Raw genomic sequence first — 23,673 nt, forward strand, 5'->3', positions numbered from 1 at the left:
TATAGTTAGTTGATGTGATATTACCTACTTCAGTGTGCATCAGTTCAAATGTGTAGATTCAAATCTATTATCCCTCCAAGGACATTTGTTTGTTTACTGTAGTTTGAATGATTTTACAAGAGTGCCAAAACGAATTAGATATATTCGTGATCGAGATTGCTTGAAGAAAAAGAGTGGAGATACCGGGGATCGAACCCGGGGCCTCATACATGCAAAGCATGCGCTCTACCACTGAGCTACATCCCCGTGTGTAGACTTTTGAAGATGGCATGTCAATATTACCGTTTTAGTTTAATCGCCAAAAGCTGGAGTAATAATAATAATACTATGAGGTGATTATATATATATGATCACAGTCGCAAGACCCCTATGAGGGAAACGATGATCAGAATCAGAATCATCTTTATTTGCCAAGTGTGTCCAAAACACACAAGGAATTTGTCTCCGGTAGTTGGAGCCGCTCCAGTACAACAGACAGTCAATTTACAGAACACTTTGGAGACATAAAGACATTGACAAAAAACAATTGTGCAAAAAGTTGCAGAGTCCTCTAGCACTTAGAGCAGTTCGAAGGACTAATATTGCAATAGTCCGGTGCAATGACCATTGTGCAAAGGGCGCTGAGACTTCAAGGAGTGTATGCGGTTTAAAGTGACGAGTAGTGCGATAACCTGGGACAATGTTGGTTGTGCAAATGTTACAGATACTCCTCAATCAGTGTGCAAATGGAGCAGATGCTACTCTGGCATGAGTGGCCAGTATATGCAGATGGTGCAACATGGCGAGACAACTACAGTGAGTGCACGAGTAATACATAATTGGCCCCACAGAAATGTGACAACGAACTCAAGTCAAAAAATTGCCAGCTTGTTGTAATGGAATTATAGGTTAGGTGTTTAAGAAGTTGATGCGGCCCCTGATGAAAATGTGTTTGACACCCATGGTTTAGTGTCTTCAATTCAACTTAGAAACATGTTTTTGGAATGTGGGAGGAGGCCGGACCACCCGGAGAAAACCAACGCAAGCAAAAGGCCGGAGCAGAGATGACATCTCCGAACTTCATAACTCTGAGGTACACTTGCTAACCACTTGTGCCAAAAATAATCTAATCTAAGATAATGCTAATGGTAGCCATGACACGTCCCTTTGTTGTCACAAGGAATCAAAAGAAGGACCTATGACTTGAAGCAGCCAAGCAAAGCTTTGATGATGTCACACTTGTGTCATGAATGTTCACAGGATGGCTTGGTGAGCGTCAACGTTCTATTCTTTTCCTTTGTGGGGATTTTGGTTGTGTCCACCTAGTTGCATTCTATTAAGCTATTCTTGGAGGCAGCATTTTGGACCAGTAAGGATGCCGCCCAAGAAAGGCAAAGGCAAAAAGGAAGCAAAGAAGCCCAAAGCACCACCAGAACCCGAGCCGCCGCCCGAATTGTCCGAGGAGGTGAAGGCCCTCATAAGACAAGTTGAACAGCTCCAAAAAGATGTGGAAACAGAAATGAAGGAGAGGAACAAGTTCCAGCTGGAGGTGGACATGCTCCGCACCTTCTGGGAGGTGACGGGCAAACAGCTGGAGGAGACCAATGCCACGTATGTCAACCTGTACAACGAAATCGAGACGGATGAGCTCAACCACAGACAGGACATCAAAGAGTATTTGGGAGAAATCAAGCTCTACAAGGAAGATCTCAAGAAGCACCAGAAGGACTTTGAAAAGCACGTGCGCAAGGCTGACGACATGGAGATAAAGCCTTACGAGAAGGAACGTGCAGAGATGATACTGGACGAACAGCTGGACATCGAGGACACTGTCAGCACACTGAAAGCCAAGCACAACGAAGACATGGCTCGGAGAGGACAGGAGGTGAAGGAGCAGCTCCTGCAGACGGAGCAAAAGTACAAGAAGAAGCTGGAGCTGCTCCAACACGACCTCACCGACAAGGAGAAGACCAAACTGAGCGAGAGGGAGCACTACTGGAGCAGCCTCATCCACAGTCTGCAGCAAGACCACGACAAACGCTTCAGCGAGTTTGATGCATTCCTCAATGAGTGCAAGAAGAAGGACCTGCACCATAAGGACAAGCTGAGGAAGCAAATCCAAGTCTTTGTTGCCACGGAGGAGAACAAAAACCAGCGTGTGGACAGATCGCTGGATGTCAAGATGCTGAAACAAGAGCAAAAGAAAGTCCAGGGGCAAATCATCAAACTCCGGAAACTCTTGAGGAACCCCATCATGAAGACGAACCCCAATGAGCGGGTCAAACGTCTTGAGCTGAAACAGCTCAAGTGCGACTACGACTCGCGGGATCAGAAGTTCAAGCAACTCGAGGAGGACATGGACGAGATGCGCAAGAAGTTCTGTGAAAACATCCTGGACGTCCAGCAGAAAGCCAATCAGGCGCATGCAGATCTGGAAACCAAACTGGCTACAGTGATGGAAAAAATACACAACCTCCAAGCTCTGGTTTGCTTACGGCTCTTCGGCATTGACCTGGGTGTACTCGTGAGCGAAGCGGGGGACAACCTGGTCCCAGGCTTGAAGGAGGACGCGGGACATCTCCAGGAACACTGGAGCCGGAAGACCAGGCTCAACCAGACTATCACGTGGCAGCTGCAAAATGTGAAGGAGCTTCTTCAGAGAGACGTGGAGACTGCGGTTAAGGAGAGGACGGCTCTGATTAAACTGATCAACGAGAAGATTGATGAGGTGTTCCAAGCCGAGACAGAGCTCCAAAAAGTCTCATGGCAGCTTGAAGTGATGACAAAGTCCAAATCTGGGAAAGTTCTACAGGATTCCTCTCCAGAGCCCTTGGAGCCGCCGCTCCACCTCCAGGACGACCGGCAACCGATGGGCGGCCTGATGGAGGAAGTTGTGAGGATCGCATGCAAGAATCCCCCAACTAAGTCCCCAAACAGGCGGAGCTCCTTGATGTTTGACCAGGTGCTGGACAGGCAGCTGAGGAACAGCAAGGAGCTCCTGCAGAATCACGCAGAAATGGCCACCAAGAGGAGGACGCAGCTCATCCTGATGTTGAACGACAAGACGCACGAGCTGCACAGCCTTGTGCGTAAAGTCAAGGAGACCAACAAGGAGTTGGAGAAGCAGAAATTTGCCGCCGACCGGGATCAGAGCGTGGGAGGAGGTTTGGTGCAGCGCAGCCAAATGTGACACTGTGTCCAATGGTTTAGTGGAGGAGTGGAGCTGAAGAAAAAACAAAGAAAGCAAGGAAATGAGGAATATAGCAGTCGTCATCTGCATATTAAGGTACATGTCAAGTTAAAAAAAACAATAAAGAAATGTTATGTAACACAGAGGAGCGTGTTCTTAACAACCCTGCCAAATTTGAAAAAAAAAGCCAAATAGATCAAATGAGGCTTCAAAATTGTGAAAAATCAAGTCATTGTCTCTGCGCTGTGTCTGTTAGTCGCACCACTTATCTTCAAACATTGAATGTATTCAAAACAAAAACAAAACAAAACAAAAAAACATGAAAATGTCTTGACTGGGCTTATTCACTGCCATTGATGGACTTAGAATCCAAAAATCCGTTTTAACTGGGAGGGACTGCCAGCCCTCCCAGTTAAAATGGATTTTTGATTACGATAAAAGTTAAAACGAATTGAGTCCAGGATCAATCCATTGTGAATTTATCGTAATACTGATGCATGAATAAACACACATGACGTTAATTTATTTATAAAATAATAGTGAGGTTGTGGGAAGGAGTTAAAAATAAGCAGTAACCCCGCCTTTCAATGATGTAGTATGACGACGCCGTACGCCGGGTATGAATGTTGTCAAGCGCAACTTGTACCGGAAGTAATACGATTCACCACTGGGGTCGAAAATAACACGATAATCGTTGTTTATTATGTGAAATCTTATAATACACAAATGTATTTTGCCACGAAAGAATATAGTGAACATGATGTTGCACGCTTCGACCAGATGTTCGGTGAGTAAAATCCAGGAGCTCTTAGTTTTATGTTGCAAACCCTTACCGGAAACACTTAGTTCACCTTGACTGGTGGAACGGTTCGAACCGGGGAGCAACCACCTCCTCGGTGTCGGCAGCACACGTGGGACGACCTGGCACCCTCGGCTTGCACTCGCAAACCGGGAAAACTCGTTCATATTTCGCCACTTCTCGGATCTCAACAGAGCGCCCACCGAAGGCGACTCCCGGCGCTGGTTTTTCTCCCAACTTTCAGCACCTTTCTCCTCATTGTGAGTTTCACGTGGACAGCCGCCGGTTCGTGTTCGCGGCCGCCTCGCGACAACCAGCAACTCGACGTGGAACCAAGATGTCCGAGAAGACTTCAAGCACCACCACGGCGAGCCTGATCCTGGAGGACGGGACCCGGTTTACCGGCAACCTTTTCGGCGCTAAAGTCTCAGTCTGTGGCGAAGTTGGTACGTGACACCCAGCCAAGTTTCTTCTTGAATAATAGAACTATTTTACTATCCCCCCTCCCCCCCCTCCCCTCCCCTCCCCTCCCCTGTAGTAGACCCAGTTACCTTAAAGTCCTCTTGACAAACTTGTCGGTTGACTTCTTGGAGCTGGAACACGTCTTGTTGTTGGGACTATTGAAATGTCCTTTTTTTGTGTGTGTGTGATTGCGCCACATGTGTTCAAGAAGCCGCCCGAATTTGAGTCGTACTTTGAGAAAGTGACCATCAAGTACATTGCGACACAATCTCATGACAGATTTAACAAAGATGAGTCCCTTTTTATTTCGTGACAAAGTGAGAGTGGTGGTGATTTATTGCACTGAGAGTTGATTCTGATATTTTGTGTGGCCTGAATTTTTCAAAATATATATATATATATAAAACAAACCAACTCATGTGCATCCCTTTATGTATGTAAATGTGTACGTATAAAGAAGGGTATATCTCATTGTTACTGATTCTTAATTAACCAACATGCCTACAATTTTCAGGCAGGACAGTGGGCGAGTGTTTGGCAAACAAACTTGATGTTGCACTTCGTACTCACTCGCTGGGATCGACTGAAGGACAGGTGGCAGGAGGTTCAATCATCCTCACAAAAGCTTTATTATTTTGCCGTTTTTTCTCCCCCATGTAGTTTTCCAGACAGGGATGGTGGGCTACCCCGAGGCCCTGACCGACCCGTCGTACCGCTGCCAGCTGCTTACACTCACCTACCCGCTGGTGGGCAACTACGGCGTGCCAGCGGACGAAGAGGGTGCGTTCGGACTGAGCAAGGTGCTGTGAGTCGATGCCGCGGCAGATAGCGAAACGGTACGACAGTCACGGCGTCGCGTTGTCTTCTCGCAGTGGTTCGAGTCGTCAAAGATCCACGCCGCCGCTCTCGTCATCGGGGAGGTGTCAGACAGTCCGAGCCACTGGAGCTCAGTCAAGTCCTTGGACCGCTGGCTTCAGGAGCAAGGAGTTCCTGGACTACAAGGTAGGAAAGTTGCTGACGTGAGTCAGTTTACTCTGGGGAATGGGACCAAGCCCTTCCTATTTATTAGCCAGGGCTTTGGCTAATAAAAAATAATGTGAATCGGGTAAATTTGTGACTAGGCGGAGGGTGACCGTAAACAGATTTGCCGGTTGTGCCCTGACTTAGGCATCGACACCCGCTGCCTGACCAAAAAGATCCGCGAGAAGGGGACCATGTTGGGGAAGCTGGTTCTGGAGGGGACCCCCGACGACAGCGTTCCCTTTGACAATCCCGACAACAGGAACCTGGTCCAGGAGGTGTCCATGAGGGTAACATTATGTTATAATACCAGGCTTTTTCTGATGCTTTTTTTTTTTACGCATACTGAATAAAAGTAATTTTCTGATCTTTTTTAAAAAAAATTTTTTTTTTTACGTCACCAGTGTGTGTGGGTTATTTTAAGGCTTAAACTATTAAACCAATGGACTCTATATTGCAGATTTTCACATCGCAAATGGGTCTGGGATAGAACTCCTGCGATTAACGATCACTGTATACTGAAATAATGATCATATCGTCTCAATTTATTCACATGTTGTGTTTTGTCGTGCTTAATGTTCTGTTGTGTCTCTTATTTTGCCTTCTTTTGTTCTTTTTGGCATGTATGTGATTTTTGTCATATATGATGGGACCCCCTTGAAAACGAGATGATACATCTCATGGTGTTTATCCTAATATTTAGTACAGCATAAAATTTGCCACAATGATGCTAGATTGGACATATTTATTTGTTTCAAATCTAATGCGCACATTTCTGGCATTTAAGGCCGTAGTTTAGGTTAAAAGGCGGCGTCGGTTTGATGTTTTTTTTTGCGTCCAGGAGCCGCAGATATTCAACCCCAGCGGAAGTCTGCGGATCACGGCGGTGGACTGTGGCATCAAATACAACCAAATCCGCTGCCTGGCCGAGCGAGGGGCCCGCATCACCGTTGTACCCTGGGACCACCCGCTGGACAGCGCAGGTCAAGATCACACGCGCCCCTCGAGGCTCGTTAAGTCACCCACTGGTGAGTGATTATGCATTTCTTGTTTCCCCCTCCAGAATTTGACGGTTTGTTCATCAGCAACGGTCCAGGCGATCCGCTGCTCTGCCAGGCCACCATCAACAACGTGCGGAAGGTGGTGCGCGTGGATAACCCCAAACCGCTTTTCGGCATCTGCCTGGGACACCAGCTGCTCTCCTTGGTCATCGGCGCAAAAACCTTCAAGATGAAGTCAGTCAACTTCTTTCAACTTTGCTTATAATTGCCTACATTGATACTTGTAAACGCTCGACAAACTGTGACCCCCCTCCCCAACACTTTAATATCAATTCAAACACATTTTACAATATTATCCTTCAAAATAAATGGCTTACCCAATTCGATGAAGGAGAAATGCATCAGAAGTGTGCATGTCAAGGAACACGTGGGAAACATTCTCCATAACTTACTCTACCAACCCAGGCTAAACTTAGCTCCTCCCCAACTTACAAAGCTTGTTTCTCAGTCAGACTGAGCGCTACTTGTACCGGAAGTAATGCGGACAGACGAACTTCAACTTACTTCCTTGACAGCGAGTGTGTGGACAGGGGCTTCTTGCTGGCACGGCCGCTTTAGAGCGTCTCGTTGTCGGTCGTGGGTTTATTGTGACATTTTTGGGTCGAAATCAATCAAATCCAGTTGAGCTGGAATGTGGTGCGATCCACGAGTGGCCTCAATGACCTGCTGCACTCGGCCCTGATGTGAAATGTGTCCTGCCGTCGTTCTCAGCTGCTGAGCGTCCGTGTTTTGATTAGGACAGGACAAACAAAGCGAGAGGAAGTGCTTCTGAAAGCGACAGCTGTTTTATCAGGGGCATCCAAGGTTAACACAGCCAGCAAATGTTCGCGGAATGGAAACTGGGAGTATGTCCTTGTGGGAAAATGTCACTACATCGGGCGTGGGCTAAATATGGCTCGCAGGCCACCATTTGCATTTACATTGCCATGAGTTATGTCCTGTCATATTTGTTGAATCAACAGGTTTTTTTCAACCTAAAAGTGGTAAAAATGTACTTCACACAGCCCAAAGCCCAGATTCAAGCCGAGAACCTCGGAACTGTAAGGCAGACGTGCTAACCATTAGGCTCCCGTAATGGCCAAGGGAGCGACTGATTCAGTAACATAAACATGATATCTGGTGAAGCGTCGCCATTGTAATTTTGTCCGAAAAAACGTCATCCGAACTGTTGTTGGTTTAATTGTCCTCTGTGGTGAATGCGTCAGGTACGGCAACCGTGGCCACAACCAGCCCTGCCTCCACAAGGGCACCGGCCGCTGCTTCATCACCAGTCAGAACCACGGCTTCGCGGTGGACCCCGACACGCTGCCGGCCCACTGGGATGTCCTCTTCACGAACGCCAACGACCACAGCAACGAGGGCATCGTGCACAACACGCAGCCGCTCTTCAGGTACGGCCTGCCGGCCAGAAAGCTGCTTTGCTCTCTCCTTCTCCAATAAGAGTTTGAAGTGTGAGGCTTTTGTTTCCGTTGTAGTGTCCAGTTCCATCCCGAGCACATGGCCGGCCCGACGGATCTGGTCGGCCTGTTTGACGTGTTCCTCGACACCGTCAGAGACCACAAGGAGGGCCGCGCTGGCAAATCCGGTAATCTAAAGGCTGTGATAGTTTAAAGTTTACACTAATTTACATAGGGAGTCAGTGTGGCCCATTAAGCGATTTGATTGTTGTATTTAGTGACTTTTCCGATGCCTCTTGCAACTATTTTGGAAAAAGTGACCAGTGATTTTAAATTGTTAAAACTTTTTAAATGTTCAGGATTGACTGTTTTAATGGTTTTTAACTTTATTGAATTCTTTTGAACACAGAAGGTACGCAGTTGTGCAAGAGCGCACAGGCAATAGAATGAAATGAAGATAGTGACTATTTTTGATTATTTCTGTGGAAGTTAATGTTGGCGGAAAAAAACAAACTTTTCAAATCTTGTTTGGTATTAGGTGCAATAAAGTGAATCCCAGAAGAGAAAAAAAACAAAAAGCAAAACATTGTCATTTGCTGTTCTATAATTGAAGGGAGGCGGGGAAATGAATTAAATGGTGAATCAGATTTTAGTGGGGGGGGGAAATTTGAGTATATTTTAAATCCATACCACCCAGCCCTCACGAGCATCTTTGTGATTTTTTATTTTATTTATTTATTTTCCGCAGTCAAGCAGCGTCTGATGGACCATCTCGTCTACGTGGGTTCCCCCAAGCCCGAAGAGGCGTCCCGACCGAGGAAGGTCCTCATCCTGGGTTCTGGAGGTCTTTCCATTGGCCAGGCTGGCGAGTTTGACTACTCGGGATCTCAGGTTGGTTTTAATACCCACTTGAAACTCGGCTGGCGCCAGACTGGGTACTTTTCCACTGTCAGAAATGAAGATTCCGAACACACCACTTTTTTTTGTCATCAGGACTAACACTGACAAACCTTCTAACACATGCAATCATTCTTCACGCTGACATGCCTTTTTTCTTTTCAGGCTATTAAGGCTCTAAAGGAAGAGAACATCCAAACTGTGCTGATCAACCCCAACATCGCTACAGTGCAGACCTCCAAAGGTCTGGCAGACAAAGTTTACTTCCTCCCGCTCACGCCGGAGTATGTCACTCAGGTACGTCTCTGTAGACATACCGTCTTTGTAGGGAACCCAAGTTTGTACAAAAATTTCATTTAGATATATCGGGACACATCAAACTCACGCGAGAACATGCAAACTGAAAGTGGCTCTTTGCGGACGCCGTAGTAAGCAACATGGCCGGGGGGGGGGGGTGGGATTAGAAAAACAGGGAAATAAATTACTCAGAAAAACAGGGGGGAAATATTAGAAGTTTAAAAAAAAAAAAAAAAAATCAATTACAAAACTTTTTTTTTTTTTGGGGTGTACCTTGTGACGCACACTTCGCCTCGGGCACCACGCGTTGCACCTCCGCCACTATATAAGAATGTGAGCGCCTTCGTTCTCATCAGCCGCTATACAGCGCATTTGCAACGTACATGTAGCTAGCTAGCTATGCCTACACCCCTAAAATGCATCTTGTCTTCGGATAGTCCGCTGGCGTGGTCGCTTTAGAGCGCCTCGTTGTGAAAAGTTACTTCAGTAGCAGCGTACTGACGGACTTGTTCACGCCAAGGTTATCAAAAACGAGCGTCCAGACGGCGTCCTGCTGACGTTCGGCGGGCAGACGGCGCTGAACTGCGGCGTGGAGCTGACCAAGCTCGGCGTGCTGGAGAAGTACAACGTGAAGGTTCTGGGCACGCCAGTGGCCTCCATCGAGATGACCGAGGACAGGAAGATCTTTGTGGAGAAGATGGAGGAGATCAACGAGCATGTGGCGCCCAGCGAGGCGGCTCTGTCTGTGGAGCAGGTGAGCAGACGCTGACGGAAACGCCTTCAAGAACAGTTTAACTTTTGGGGGTTTGGGGTTAATCAGAGGCACTTTAAATGATGATGTACAATTCTGGTCATATTCTTGGAAATCAATTCTGGTCATATTCTTGGAAATCTTTTATGCGTTTGGTTTGAGTTGTGTTCAACAGAAACAATGGCGAGTAGCTGAGTTGGTAAATGGGGAATGGCGAGGGTTGACTCTACCGACTGACTCCTTGTCCTCCTCTCAGGCAGTGGCGGCTGCGGAGCGCCTGGGCTACCCCGTTCTGGTGCGCTCGGCCTTCGCCCTGGGCGGCCTGGGCTCGGGCTTCGCCAACAGCGGCGAGGAGCTGACCTCTCTGGTCACGTCGGCCTTTGCGCACACCTCACAGGTGCTGGTGGATAAGTCGCTGAAGGGCTGGAAGGAGATCGAGTACGAGGTGGTGCGCGACGCGTACGACAACTGCGTCACTGTGAGTCGAAGCTGGATGTCGGTTGTGGATCATGCCGTGAAGTTATCTACCTTTGCTTCAATAAATAAATGCATTAACATGACTGTTCTTCACAATGATGTTTTTATTCCAGAAATAACCATTCATGTCGTTCATCGTGCTCAGGTGTGTAACATGGAGAACATTGACCCTCTGGGCATCCACACCGGAGAGTCTATCGTCGTGGCGCCCAGTCAGACGCTCAACAACCACGAGTACAACATGCTGAGGAACACCGCCATCAAGGTCGTCCGCCACCTCGGCATCGTGGGAGAGTGCAACATCCAGTATGCGCTCAATCCCGAATCGGACCAGGTGAAACACTCATCATAAACGCAGGATTGGATGCAGCGTTTGTGTGGCTTTATTCACACCAAGGTTTTTAGACACGAAATAAAAACACAAAAGGCTTATCTTTCCAATTACGGTATCGCTTACTTACAAGGTCTTTGTTGTCACACCTGTGTCGTTTTGAACCTCTTTCAGTACTACATCATCGAGGTGAACGCCCGCCTGTCGCGCAGCTCCGCCCTGGCCAGCAAGGCAACAGGTTACCCTCTGGCATACGTGGCGGCAAAACTCGGGCTGGGGATCCCGCTGCCTCAACTCAAGTACGACGGGAAAGATGACGCTCGTGTGTTTCAACACATACTTCACACACAAAGCCCTTTCATTTTGTTGGCAGGAATTCCGTCACCAACTCGACCACGGCCAACTTTGAGCCCAGTCTGGACTATTGCGTGGTGAAAGTGCCTCGCTGGGATCTGAGCAAGTTCCTGAGGGTCTCCACCAAAATCGGAAGCTCCATGAAAAGCGTCGGTAGGAGACATGAGACAATATGCGAAAGTGAACTTTTAATGTTGTTCATTGACTATTTAAGATCTTTATTTTGTTACTCCACTAAGTGGAATTTCAGTTATTTCCTTTTTTTTTTTTTTAGATTTTAGTTTGTTTATTTAAGAAGGAATATTTGAATGTAATGTGTTTGCGTCAAAAATGATGACCCGCAACTACTGCTGGTGGGATTTCACTGTACCGTCTTAACACATTTATTGATCTGTTCAGGTGAGGTGATGGCTATTGGCCGCAGCTTCGAGGAGGCCTTCCAGAAGGCTCTGAGGATGGTGGATGAGAACTGCGTCGGGTTTGACCACACCATCAAGCCCGTGTCTGAACAGGTGAGCAGCTCCGTAACAACTCCACGTCTCAAAGATGGCAAAGGGGTTTTGAACGCCTCCTCGTGTGGCTCCTGGCACACGGGGAGAAAGCATTTTGACAGATCTTTTACGCCATTCGCCGAGGTTGGAAAATGGAATGAGCCTATTTGGATAAATTAAGCAGTAGAAAGTCCAGGTATCTGTTTTCAAATGTAGGGAGTAAAAGTAGAAAGTTGCCAGACAATTTCATACTCAAGTCAAGTAGAGATCCCCGAAAAAAATACTGTATACGTTACTTCCCACCACTACTCACAGGAGCTCCAGACGCCCACTGACAAGCGGATCTTTGTTCTGGCCGCCGCCCTGCGTGCCGGCTACACGGTAGACCAACTGTACGAGCTGACCAAGATCGACCGCTGGTTCCTGCACAAGATGAAGAACATTGCCGACCACGAGCGACTGCTTGAGATGTACAACCAGGTGGGACCGACGCGCAACAAAACGCTGAGCCGCGGTCCAGGTCGTCATTTATTTTTCTGGAATCTGCCGTGCAGGACGAGAGTCTCATGCCGCCCGAGGTGATGCGCAAGGCCAAGCAGCTGGGCTTCTCCGACAAGCAGATCGCACTGGCTGTACAGAGGTGGGCGGAGCTTGAATCGTGCATCACAAGTGCTAATGGGTGAAACGATTTGCCAAGGTCGCCTTGCCTCCTCTGTACAACTGTGCCTGAGGAAAAACAGCCGAGCCTTGCTCAGTTTATTACACGAAATTACATTTTAATTGTTGTAAAGGATCATCAATGATCATGTTGACGAACATGTTTTCCAAGAGGAAGAACCTATTTTTGCATTATCTGTAAAGAAAAATGTAGTTCTATTATCTCTGTGGAAGCTGATTCAAGTTCATCCTAGAATAAAAAATTCAAACCTTGTTTGGTATCAAGAGAAATTAAGCGAAAACAAAACACGGAGCAAATCTTGTTTTGAATAATGTCAGTCTTTTTTTCTCTCAGGAGAAATAAATCAGTAAAAATGAGAAATCAGAGATTTTATTGCTCATACCTCCAATCCTCAGCACCGAGCTGGCGGTGAGGAAGCTGCGCCACGATTGGTCCATTCTTCCTGCAGTCAAGCAGATCGACACGGTGGCGGCGGAGTGGCCGGCCTTCACCAACTACCTGTACCTCACCTACAACGCCACCCAGCACGACCTGAGCTTCAGCGAGCTGCACGTCATGGTGATCGGGTCGGGCGTCTACCGCATCGGCAGCAGCGTGGAGTTCGACTGGTGCGCGGTGGGCTGCATCACGGAGCTCCGGAAGGTGCGTCGCCACTCTGCTGCTCCATCGTGGCCGTTTGATGGGCTGGTTTTTCATCTACTCTCTTCCTGTAGATGGGCTACAAGACCATAATGGTGAACTACAACCCCGAGACAGTCAGCACGGACTACGACATGTGCGACCGCCTCTACTTTGACGAAATCTCCTTTGAGGTGTGTTTGTTTTGTTTTTGCAGGAGTTCTAACAATTTCAGAGAGGTAGCATGCTTTTTGTCAAAATACCCCAAGGATCAAGAATGATACATGCATTTTTACAGCATTTAAAAAAATTTTTTTTTTATTTTTTTTTTTAACCATGGTGAAATTGGCTCATTTTAGGGGTGACTGTCTCATTCAGTGTGGCAATCCTCATCCCGCCTTACATTCTGCTGGGCCAATGGTGAGGCTGGCTTTTTTTTTTTTTTTTTTTTTAATGAAAGCAGAGCCCAAAGTGTAGAGCAAGCACCCAAGACAATGAAAGCTTATTTGTGACGCATGGACACATGCTGTACTTGAGCTTGATTGGTCGGCAGGCACTCCAGAAACTCAACAATGTATTTGTACACACTAAAAAGTCAAACTGTCATTTGAGTGGCAGCCATCTTCTTGTATGGTGCGCTCAGGTGGTGATGGATATCTACGAGATGGAAAACCCCGAGGGCGTGATCCTGTCCATGGGCGGCCAGCTGCCCAACAACATTGCCATGTCGCTGCACCGCCAGCAGTGCCGCATCCTGGGAACCTCGCCCGAGTTCATCGACTCGGCGGAGAACAGGTTCAAGTTCTCCAGAATGCTGGACACCATCGGCATCAGCCAGCCACAGTGGAAAGAACTCTCTGATACCGAGGTGACGTTACAACCTTTCGCTTTGTGACTTGTAACTTTACCAGTGCATAATGCACTTGACAAACAAAATCCTTCCTCAAATAGATACCTCCTTTTTCCCATGAGAAAAAAAATAACGGTTTTCATGGTGTCACCTTCTATTCTATATGCATTAAAAAAAAAAACTGTATATATGAAAAATTCTATACAAAACTCTGCCGACTTCTATGTCTCTGCAGTCCGCTATAAGTTTTTGTGAGACGGTGGGCTACCCGTGCTTGGTTCGACCGTCCTACGTGCTGAGTGGCGCCGCCATGAACGTGGCGCACAGTGACGGCGACCTGGAAAAATATCTGAGCAACGCCGTGGCTGTGTCCAAGGAGCATCCTGTCGTCATCTCCAAGTTCATACAGGAGGCCAAGGTCAGAGCAAAAAAGAAGAGGTGAACTTCTCAGTAAACCAGCGCTCCCCTAACCTTTTTTGCACTGTGGGCAGCTTTCACGCAAAGCAATATTTTGAACAATATTGAAAAAGAAATGATTAAAAATACGCTTCAGTATGCTGAATGCAACTATTGTAATTAGTGGGAGCCCTGTGCTTGTTTCTCTTCAACAAACCGGTCTCATTTTTGTATAATGTGAGACAATGACACCTTAAATGTGTTGCCTGTCCATTGTACTCTGTCATTTAGTTACAAATTAAAGTTAAGTTAAATACGGACCAGTTCCGTCAGAAATAGGAGTTTACGTTTGTGGTTGTAAAATAATCGGCTTCGATAGGAAATAGACGTGGACGCGGTGGCGTGCGACGGCGTGGTGATGGCCATCGCCGTGTCCGAGCACGTGGAGAACGCCGGCGTGCACTCGGGCGACGCCACGCTGGTGACGCCCCCTCAGGACCTCAACCAGAAGACCATGGAGAGGATCAAGATGATCGTCCACGCCATCGGGCAAGAACTGCAGGTCACGGGGCCCTTCAATCTGCAGCTCATTGCAAAGGTGACGAGATTTTAGCTTTCGTGCCCCAGCACCAGCTGGTGCTAAGGCCGTCTAAGAATTGTTGTTTTTATTTATATATTTTTTAAAATTCCTTTTACAACTTAATGGCCTTTTTGGGGGGTGTCAACACAATTACCAAATAGTTAATACACACACATGTGGGTCTTGAAAAAAGGGGATGCCACTGCCCGTGAATCGCCGCTCCCAGCTTTACTTATTGTGCAATGTTATTGTTACTATGACATCATCACTAACCTTGATGGTCCATGCGTTGCCAGGACGACCAGCTGAAGGTGATCGAGTGCAACATTCGCGTCTCGCGCTCCTTCCCCTTCGTATCCAAGACGCTGGGCGTGGACCTCGTCGCCCTGGCGACACAGGTCATCATGGGTGAGGAGGTGGAGCCCGTGGGCCTGATGAGAGGAAAGGGTATTGTGGGCGTCAAGGTAAGCTCTTATTTCCCCTTTTCTCATTCTTCCTCTGTTCACGTCGCCTGTTTGCGTGTTCCTGTCAGGTTCCTCAGTTTTCCTTCTCGCGGCTGGCGGGTGCTGACGTGGTGCTCGGCGTGGAGATGACCAGTACTGGAGAGGTGGCGTGTTTTGGTGAAAACCGCTATGAGGCCTACCTCAAAGCCATGCTCTCCACCGGCTTCAAGATTCCCAAGAAGAACATTCTGCTCTCCATTGGCAGCTATAAGGTACTTTGTCGGTTATTTTTTGTTTTTTTGTAAATAAAAAAGCAAGTAGGATTATTATAATTTTTTTTTTTTTACCTCTGACTAGGGAGCGCATTGGAATGCTATTGAAAAACTGTTCACAAACAAAACAAATCGTATTTTGTCCTGGTCCTCAGCCCATCAGCCCTAAATGCAGCACCGTACAACTCTTTGAGCGTCTTGTCGTTGGTGAGATGTTTTTTGTATGTCTGTGTGTGTGTTTGTAGAATAAGAGCGAGTTGCTGCCCACCGTCCAGGCTCTGGAGTCGCTGGGTTACGACCTGTATGCCAGTCTGGGCACGGCTGATTTCTACACAGAACATGGCGTCAAGGCAAGTTGACCCACTGCAAACCCTGCCGCATAACTGTCCTACTATTCTAAGCAGACATTCACCAGTCTAATCTGATTGTGAGACTTGAAGCTATAGCACCGCATCGACATGAGATGTTGTCCACGTTTTGTCAGGTGACGGCCGTTGACTGGCCATTCGAGGAGGACGACAGCGAGTGTCCCACCAAGGAGAAGCAGCGCAGCATCATGAACTACCTGGAGGAGAACCACTTTGACCTGGTGGTGAACCTCTCCATGAGGAACAGCGGGGGGCGCCGCCTGTCCTCCTTCGTCACCAAGGGTTACCGCACCCGCCGCATGGCCATTGACTACTCGGTGCCGCTCATTATCGACATCAAGTGCACCAAACTCTTTGTTCAGGTAGGCGCTTCACTGTAGGTAGATAAATACAGTGGTACTTTGACTTAAAATGTGTATTTGTTCCACGAACAAGCTCTTAGCGCAATTTACTCGAATGTCAAATCAGACAAATAGATTGACAAGGTACATTGATTGAGGTTAAAATGTTGAAATCCTTGTTTGCAGGCGCTCCGTCAGATTGGTCGAAGTCCGCCGGTGAAGACTCACATCGACAGCATGACGTCACAGACGCTGGTCCGCCTGCCTGGTGAGTTTGTCTGACAAGTCTGCTGATTGGATGGTTTTTTTTGTATACAGGACAGTAGTTTACAATAATAATACGTGACACTTATAATACGCTTACATTGCCGCATCATTGGTTTTCGCATGTAATGATCGCAAGCTTTGCTCGGGCTCCCAGGTCTTATCGACGTCCACGTCCACTTGCGGGAGCCTGGCGCCACCCACAAGGAGGACTTCTCTTCTGGCACGGCGGCTGCCCTGGCAGGCGGAGTGACCATGGTGTGCGCCATGCCCAACACCTCCCCCGCCGTCACCGACGCCACCTCTCTGGCCCTCGTGCAGAAGGTACGACGGGTGTTGTGAAACTGAGGCGCTCTGATGGAGTGTTTGTGATGTTGCTCTACCGTATGCGGCGAAGGTTGTGGAACATGACTTGCCTCAAGTCAGGCTTGTGTCACCAATTTCAGAACTTGAATAAAACCTATGAAAGACTCGACTTGATTTTAGTAAAATTTGAGTTTTTGCATTGATAGACTTGTATCTAAATGTAAAAATATGTATGTATATGTGAATAAGCAAGGTTGTATGACTTGACTTATGATTAGCTTGAACCGTGTAATCACTTGACATTTAGTGAGGAATTTTTTGAGTGTCACAGCTCGCTAAAGCCGGCTGCCGCTGCGACTACGCCCTGTACCTGGGCGCCGCCTCAGACAACGCGGCTGTGCTGCCGTCCGTTGCCACTCAGGCTGTCGGCCTGAAGATGTACCTGAACGACACCTACTCCACCCTCAAGATGGACAACGTCTCGCTGTGGATGGAGGTACGCTCCACACGACCCGCTTGCTAAAACGCAGACTGGCTAATGTAAAGATTAGGTTAGATTTAACGCTGTTATTTACATGCCACAAGTACAAGACAACAATTGCAGATTGCGTCTAAGCAGGAGTGCATAGGCAGTAATTAAATGGCAAATGCACTATAATGCAGCACAGTATGGTATATAAATTTACAGTACCGTGACTTACAATGGCGAGCTTGGTCAAGGAAAGAAACTGGTTAATCAAGGTACAAATATGGTTGCATATGTATTCTACAGGTATTTACACCCTATAACTGTAATCATGAGTAATGTAGTATAATAGCCATACAGTGTGATACCCAGAAATTGTTTTGTGTACCAGGTATTGTGCTGTGCAAGATGTCACCATTTGCAACTTTCTTTCTGTTCGAAGCACTTTGAGAAGTGGCCCAAGCATCTTCCCATCGTGGCACACGCGGAGAAGCAGACAGTGGCCGCCATCTTGATGGTGGCTCAGCTCTACCAGCGGCCGGTGCACATCTGCCACGTGGCCAAGAAGGAGGAGGTGAGATGCTCTCCTTTCATGGGCCAAGAACCGCTCGTACTAAAGTATGCGAGGATATACTTTAAGCTACAGAGCCCACTTAAAAAAAAACACACACACAAATTCTTCTCGGGAGATAATGTGGAATTAATCGACAAAATTGACCTTCCACTCCCAGATCGTGATCATTCGGGCCGCCAAGCAGAAGGGCATCCACGTGACGTGTGAGGTGGCGCCCCATCACCTGTTCCTGTGCGAAGATAACTTGGTGGAAATCGGCGATGGGCGAGCGCAGGTGCGACCCATGCTGGGCTCCCGGGAGGACATGGAGGCGCTGTGGGAGAACTTGGACATTATCGACTGCTTCGCCACGGACCACGGTCAGGAACTGCGTCACCTTCGGCTAGGGTTGGGCGGATTCGGTGATTTTATCCATTAATTCAAGTTTTTTTTTTTTTCTGGACGATTTCTAGTCGCAAGTGTGAATGCTTGGGAGAAAACCTTTTTAAGCGCTTTTACAATCAGGAGAAATAAAGGACATCCTCTAAAATATAATCATAAATCGATTCAAATCGGATTTTTGTGAAAAATTTTTTTATTTTAGGAACATATTACCCAACACAACCTTCAGCATTTTAGAAGAATCCTGGTTTGTCCACCAACTTTTTTTTTTTTTTTTTTTGTCTTCAGCTCCTCACTCTGTGGAGGAGAAGAACAGCGAGCACCCTCCCCCGGGCTACCCCGGCCTGGAGACCATGCTGCCGCTGCTGCTCACCGCCGTCAGCGACGGTCGTTTAACTTTGGACGACATCATCCGCCGTCTCCACGACAACCCGCGCCGCATCTTCAGCCTGCCCGTGCAGGACAACACCTACGTGGAGGTACCCAGTCACGATGCCATGTTTGTAGTTTATTCAAGGTTCCCGACGATCTGATGTTAATACAATGTTAGAGAAATACATTTTAATATAAAAATACACAAACGCGCTTCTTGAATAGTAACAGTATAACAGGATATTTGCTGCTGCTGTGTCATTACTGTACTGTGTCAGCATACATATTTTTGTCCCACCCCTACTACTGTAGTAGGATTCCCTTACCTTTCTCTTGAAAATGTGTTTTGAAAGTTACAAAATTACAGTTGTAGAGTGCTTAAATGCTAACGATTGTTTGTAATGGGCTCAATAGTTACTTTGTCAGATGTAGAATTAGGATAAAACACACGCATGAGCCATAATAAATTTGTTTTCCTATTTGTTCTCCTTCTGGCATGTGTGTCTATCAGGTGGACTTGGAGCAGGAGTGGGTGATTCCGCAGGCCATGCAGTTCACCAAGTCTAAGTGGACGCCGTTCCAAGGCATGAAAGTGAAGGGTAAAGTCCGCCGGGTGGTCCTGCGAGGAGAGGTGGCCTACATCGATGGACAGGTAAACAGCCGTTGATTGTGTCCCTGAAACAGGGGCTCCACGAGCTTTGCAAAATAAGTTGCAATAAATTGTCGTGTTGTCTCAAGAAAAGTGCGCAACTATTTAATGGGGACTGGCACGCAAATTAAAACAAACTAAACCAATTACTCCCGAATAATGCTGTGGGGCAATTTCAAGCTTGGATAAGATTGTGATGTATTTTCACACCTCTTGGTTTTTTTTCTTTAGAATAACTTTGTTCAAAACAATACGAGAATAAAGTATTTTATAAATCCACTTAACCAACATGATCCCTCTTTTTAACTTTGACTTAAATATCACAACATTAGGACTTGTATATGCCTATTCTCCTTAGAATATGTCTTTTTATACTGACGATATTCTTGTAACGTTACTGTTCATTTATTTCTAAATAATATAAATTTGTTATCATGACATTACGACTTTTCCCGAAAATAGGTGAGTTTTTAATTTGGGGGTGTTATGAGAGCGTGTTTTAAAAAGGTGGTTGGTTGTTGGTTTTGTTTTGTTTTGGTCGTTAGGTCTTGGTGCCGCCAGGTTACGGTGAAGACGTGAAGAGCTGGCCGGTGGCTTCCGTCCTCTCCCCCGAAAGCCCGTTGGTAAGGCGTAGAAATCCAGTTGGTAGCTTGTGCGCAGTAAAATGCGGCGTACGCTCAGGTGAGGTGCTGTGTTTCTCTGCGCCAGACCCCCGAGCGTCCTCGCCCGACTCCTCCCCGCGACGGTCTGGTGCGAACCCGAGCCCCCAGCCCTCGCCGTTCGGCCGGAGAGAGTCGCTACCTGCAGCCCGCTCGCGTCCATCGCTCCTCCGACCCGGGACTGCCGCCAGGTACTTCCACGACCTAGCTCTTAAGATCATTGGGGCACACAAACCCCTTCACCACGAGAAAGGGACGACTCAAGGGGGAGCGTACTCAGCGCTGTTATTTTGTATTTGTATTGTATTCAACATAAGGGATATTTTGTTGTTGTTTCTCTGTGCAGAGATGGTCATGCTGCCCCCTTCGGGCGTGGCCGAAGGCTACAGCCACCCGCCTCCGCTGTCCAGGCTGATGTCCCCCCAGGCCATGCCGGGGCAGACCCCCGCCGGCCAGCTGCCCCACGCCCAGGTGTCCCCTCTGCTGCACCCGCTGGTGGGCCAGCACGTCCTGTCCGTCAGACAATTTAGCAAAGACCAGGTAGGACTTGGGGCAAAACTGATCCATATGGCACTTTTAAAAGACGTTCAACTTAAAAAAATTAAATAAAATAACGTTTTGGATATTTGGTGTCGATTTCAGATGTCTCACCTGTTCAACATTGCACACACGTTACGTTTGTTGGTTCAGAAGGAACGCAGCCTGGACATACTCAAGGTGGGTCATCTCAAATAAATTTGTCATATGAAATGTTATATACTCCTATGTAATATCACTATTGCAGACATTCTGTTTTTGGTTCCGCTTCGCAATGAGGGTAGGAGGTCTTAATAAGCAGCCGTGAGTCAATAGATAGATGAGAAAAGATGAGCTCCTGCCTGCCAAATAGTGAGCCCACATCCACTGGTGAAACATGTCAGCAAGTAATTTAGAACTGTCTGAGACTGACTATTACTTATTTTGAATTAGGGTACCTTCATCTTAAAACACGTTATATAAAACCTTAATAAAAAGCTGCAAATAGATTTAGAAAAAACTGGAGCGAGCAACTGCTTGCCAAAAGTGAGCCAACATTCACAGTTATTACATAACTTCTTTTTAAGCCATTATTAAGGCGCCCTTATCTGGAACACATTATAAAGCTTTTAAGAACTGGTCATTAATTAGTTTAACACATTATAAAGTATACATTCATTCCTTCTTTACTAATCTACGTTTTTACTTAATTGCCATCTTGGGTCCACTGAAACCAAACCACCAAACTTCTGGTAAGTAGCACTAATTTCCACGCTGTTGGCGTTTACGTGCTAACACGAGACAGACCGCCAACAGTCGGCACTGAGCCGCATCGAAAACTAATGCAAAACAATTTTGAAAAACTCCTAAAACTCCTTAGTTGGGGCATTCGTAAGTCAACGTACCCCTTTAGTTTGACATGAAGTTTCCTTTATGTATTTGTCAGGTGATCGTTTATCGTGACTACTTCCGCAGGGCAAAGTGATGGCGTCCATGTTCTACGAGGCGAGCACCCGCACCAGCAGCTCCTTCGCGGCGGCCATGCAGCGTCTGGGCGGCTCCGTGGTCCACTTCTCGGAGTCCACCTCGTCCGCGCAGAAGGGCGAATCCCTGGCCGACTCGGTGCAGACGATGAGCTGCTACGCCGACGTGCTGGTGGTCAGACACCCCATGCCCGGCGCTGTAGAAGTGCGCACATGTTTCCTTAAAGCACATTTACTCCCGCTTTGCTCTGTGATTCTCTAACTGAGCTCTGCCAACATTGCAACTTATTATTATTATTTTTTTTACCAAATTGAGTGTATAGCGTCTGTCACATGACCACTAGCTTAAGTATTAACTGTGGCCTCTTTTACGCTGACTGTTTTGAATGAATTTCTAAGCGGTTTGCATTTCAATCCATTCTTGTTGCTGTGACGTCATCCAGAGCGCGTCCCGCCATTGCCGCAAGCCAGTGATCAACGCGGGCGACGGCGTGGGCGAGCACCCGACTCAGGCTCTTCTGGACGTCTTCACCATCCGGGAGGAGCTGGGCACTGTCAACGGCATGACGGTGAGGCCCGCCGCCGCCGGACGTAAACAGGACGCGACTCAAATACGTTTTGTATTTTACTTTTGAACCAGATCACCATGGTGGGCGACCTGAAACACGGCCGCACTGTCCACTCCCTGGCCAAACTGCTGACTCAGTACCGCATCACGCTGCGCTACGTGGCCCCCAAAAACCTCCACATGCCGGCCGAGATCATCGACTACGTGGCCTCCAAGGGCATCAAACAGGTCGGTTCGTATTTGCGGACGTTAGGCACCAAGCCCCGACACAGATTGCGGAAATTTGCGAGTAGAAGACCTACAAATGTTTACAACTGCCTATATCAATAGATTAAAACTACATGGCTTACAGATGACAGAAAAAGGATGCGATTTTGCAAATGGTAAATTGTACATGCGAATATTCTCCTTCATCCAGGTCATTGACATCGATTCAATGACCCGAGAAGGTGAATAGGTGAGGCTTCACTGTATATTCAAACTGGTTGGTATTTATTTTTTGCCGGAATGTTGTGGGAATGAACGATTGACCAGGACGCCGACGTTGTTCGCAGGAGGAGTTTGAGAGCATCGAGGAAGCGCTGCCCGAGACCGACGTCCTCTACATGACCAGAATCCAGAAGGAGAGGTTTGCATCCGAAGAGGAGTACAAAGCTGTAAGAACGCACTTTTCAGTTTGAATTCAGTCATTGTTGCTTGAAATCAGGTGGACGCAAGAATATATTTCTCTGTAGTTTGCCTCCAGTAATACAAATTAGACCGTTTCTTGTTGAAATGAATACAATTGTCCGTGTTTTTGTCCCGTGTGCAGTGTTTCGGCCAGTTCATCCTCAGCCCTCACATCATGACCGCAGCCAAGAAGAAGATGGTCGTCATGCATCCGCTGCCCCGGGTCAACGAAATCAGGTTCAACTTCAGATTTCCAGACAAGTCACATTTGAAAGGGCTGCAGCTATTGAATATTGGTACAATCAAGTATTCTATCGATCATTCCATATATAAATATGCTCCTTTGTTGTATTTTCAGCGCCGAAGTGGACACGGACCCGAGGGCGGCCTACTTCCGCCAGGCCGAGAACGGCATGTACATCCGGATGGCCCTGCTGGCCACCGTACTGGGACGATAAACGGGCGTCTCCTGTCGGTGGCAGTAAGTAAGTTGTCGACCCACTCTGGTTATTTGACAAGGGTTTTTTTTTTTTTTTTTTTAAACATGAAAAAAAACCTATCCTGCTGTCTTCTTCTTTTCAGTCATTCCTGCCATCAAAGTTATTTTGGGAGCAGTGTTTGTCTTTTTTAAAGGGACCCTTTGAGGGAAAGAATACTGCGTTGATCAACAACAAGACCATTTCGCTTGTAAAAAAGCCTGCTTTCCTCCCCTTCTGTGGTATACCTCATTTAGTTTCAATGCACAGCATTACTCCACAATGTTCTTCAAGTGTCATCTTAGGAGATTTACGGGTTTTACTGTCAATTATGTATCATTATGTTACATTTCAGGGGCAAAGATTACTCTTCTAGATAAGATATCGTCACTCCAATGATGGAGACTGTTTTTTTATTGTGCAAAAATAAATAAAAAGATTGGAATCCCTTTGCAATTGATGTTGTTTTTGAATCTGACACTTAAAAAGATCTGGTTGACACTTTCCTTCTCGGTTGAGTTATGGCAATGTTGCGTTTGTGGACAGTCGGCCAAATCATACCCAGACATTCACACGCAGACTTGCAGACGTCACACGCCACTTCACCAGGCGCTGCTTCCCAAAGGCAAATATCTAACATTACAATATGTAAAGTATGTTCTTACATTTTTGGCATGCAATTTTTGTGTGTTTAATTATGTTTACGATGTGTTTTAATAAGTGTGTTCAAAGCGTGA

The 23,673-nt window shown here is 47.0% G+C and overlaps 1 protein-coding gene and 1 non-coding gene across 5 annotated transcripts; one reads left to right on the forward strand and one right to left on the reverse strand.

The window, feature by feature from the left end:
* Nucleotides 1–174: 174 nt before the first annotated feature.
* trnaa-ugc (transfer RNA alanine (anticodon UGC)) lies at nt 175–246 on the reverse strand. The gene has a single exon. It is a non-coding gene; the product is annotated as a tRNA-Ala (tRNA).
* A 3,648-nt stretch (nt 247–3,894) lies between these two features.
* Nucleotides 3,895–23,392, forward strand: cad (carbamoyl-phosphate synthetase 2, aspartate transcarbamylase, and dihydroorotase). Of its 4 annotated transcripts, none has more exons than XM_061754383.1 (45): nt 3,999–4,414; nt 5,091–5,230; nt 5,303–5,432; nt 5,598–5,740; nt 6,292–6,433; nt 6,514–6,685; nt 7,717–7,902; nt 7,987–8,096; nt 8,657–8,799; nt 8,971–9,102; nt 9,623–9,856; nt 10,110–10,331; nt 10,476–10,664; nt 10,836–10,960; nt 11,035–11,168; nt 11,415–11,527; nt 11,822–11,986; nt 12,061–12,146; nt 12,581–12,827; nt 12,899–12,997; nt 13,447–13,671; nt 13,889–14,071; nt 14,429–14,647; nt 14,926–15,093; nt 15,162–15,344; nt 15,590–15,694; nt 15,829–16,074; nt 16,240–16,321; nt 16,475–16,641; nt 16,955–17,119; nt 17,532–17,663; nt 17,821–18,022; nt 18,333–18,523; nt 18,928–19,068; nt 19,611–19,688; nt 19,774–19,915; nt 20,071–20,264; nt 20,367–20,441; nt 21,216–21,428; nt 21,667–21,792; nt 21,864–22,019; nt 22,346–22,447; nt 22,603–22,697; nt 22,819–22,941; nt 23,043–23,392. In XM_061754383.1, exons 1-44 carry the CDS (start codon nt 4,306–4,308, stop codon nt 22,916–22,918), a joined length of 6,711 nt encoding a protein of 2,236 aa, XP_061610367.1. In that variant the 5' UTR covers nt 3,999–4,305; the 3' UTR covers nt 22,919–22,941; nt 23,043–23,392. The 4 variants fall into 4 exon arrangements, with proteins under 4 accessions (XP_061610368.1, XP_061610367.1, XP_061610366.1 ...); XM_061754382.1 differs by having other exon boundaries at nt 4,002–4,414; nt 22,819–22,945; XM_061754385.1 differs by lacking the exon at nt 3,999–4,414 and having other exon boundaries at nt 5,091–5,210; nt 22,819–22,945.
* Nucleotides 23,393–23,673: the final 281 nt, after the last annotated feature.

This window comes from Phyllopteryx taeniolatus, chromosome 18 (assembly GCF_024500385.1).
Source record: "Phyllopteryx taeniolatus isolate TA_2022b chromosome 18, UOR_Ptae_1.2, whole genome shotgun sequence".
NCBI classification, from domain to species: domain Eukaryota; kingdom Metazoa; phylum Chordata; class Actinopteri; order Syngnathiformes; family Syngnathidae; genus Phyllopteryx; species Phyllopteryx taeniolatus.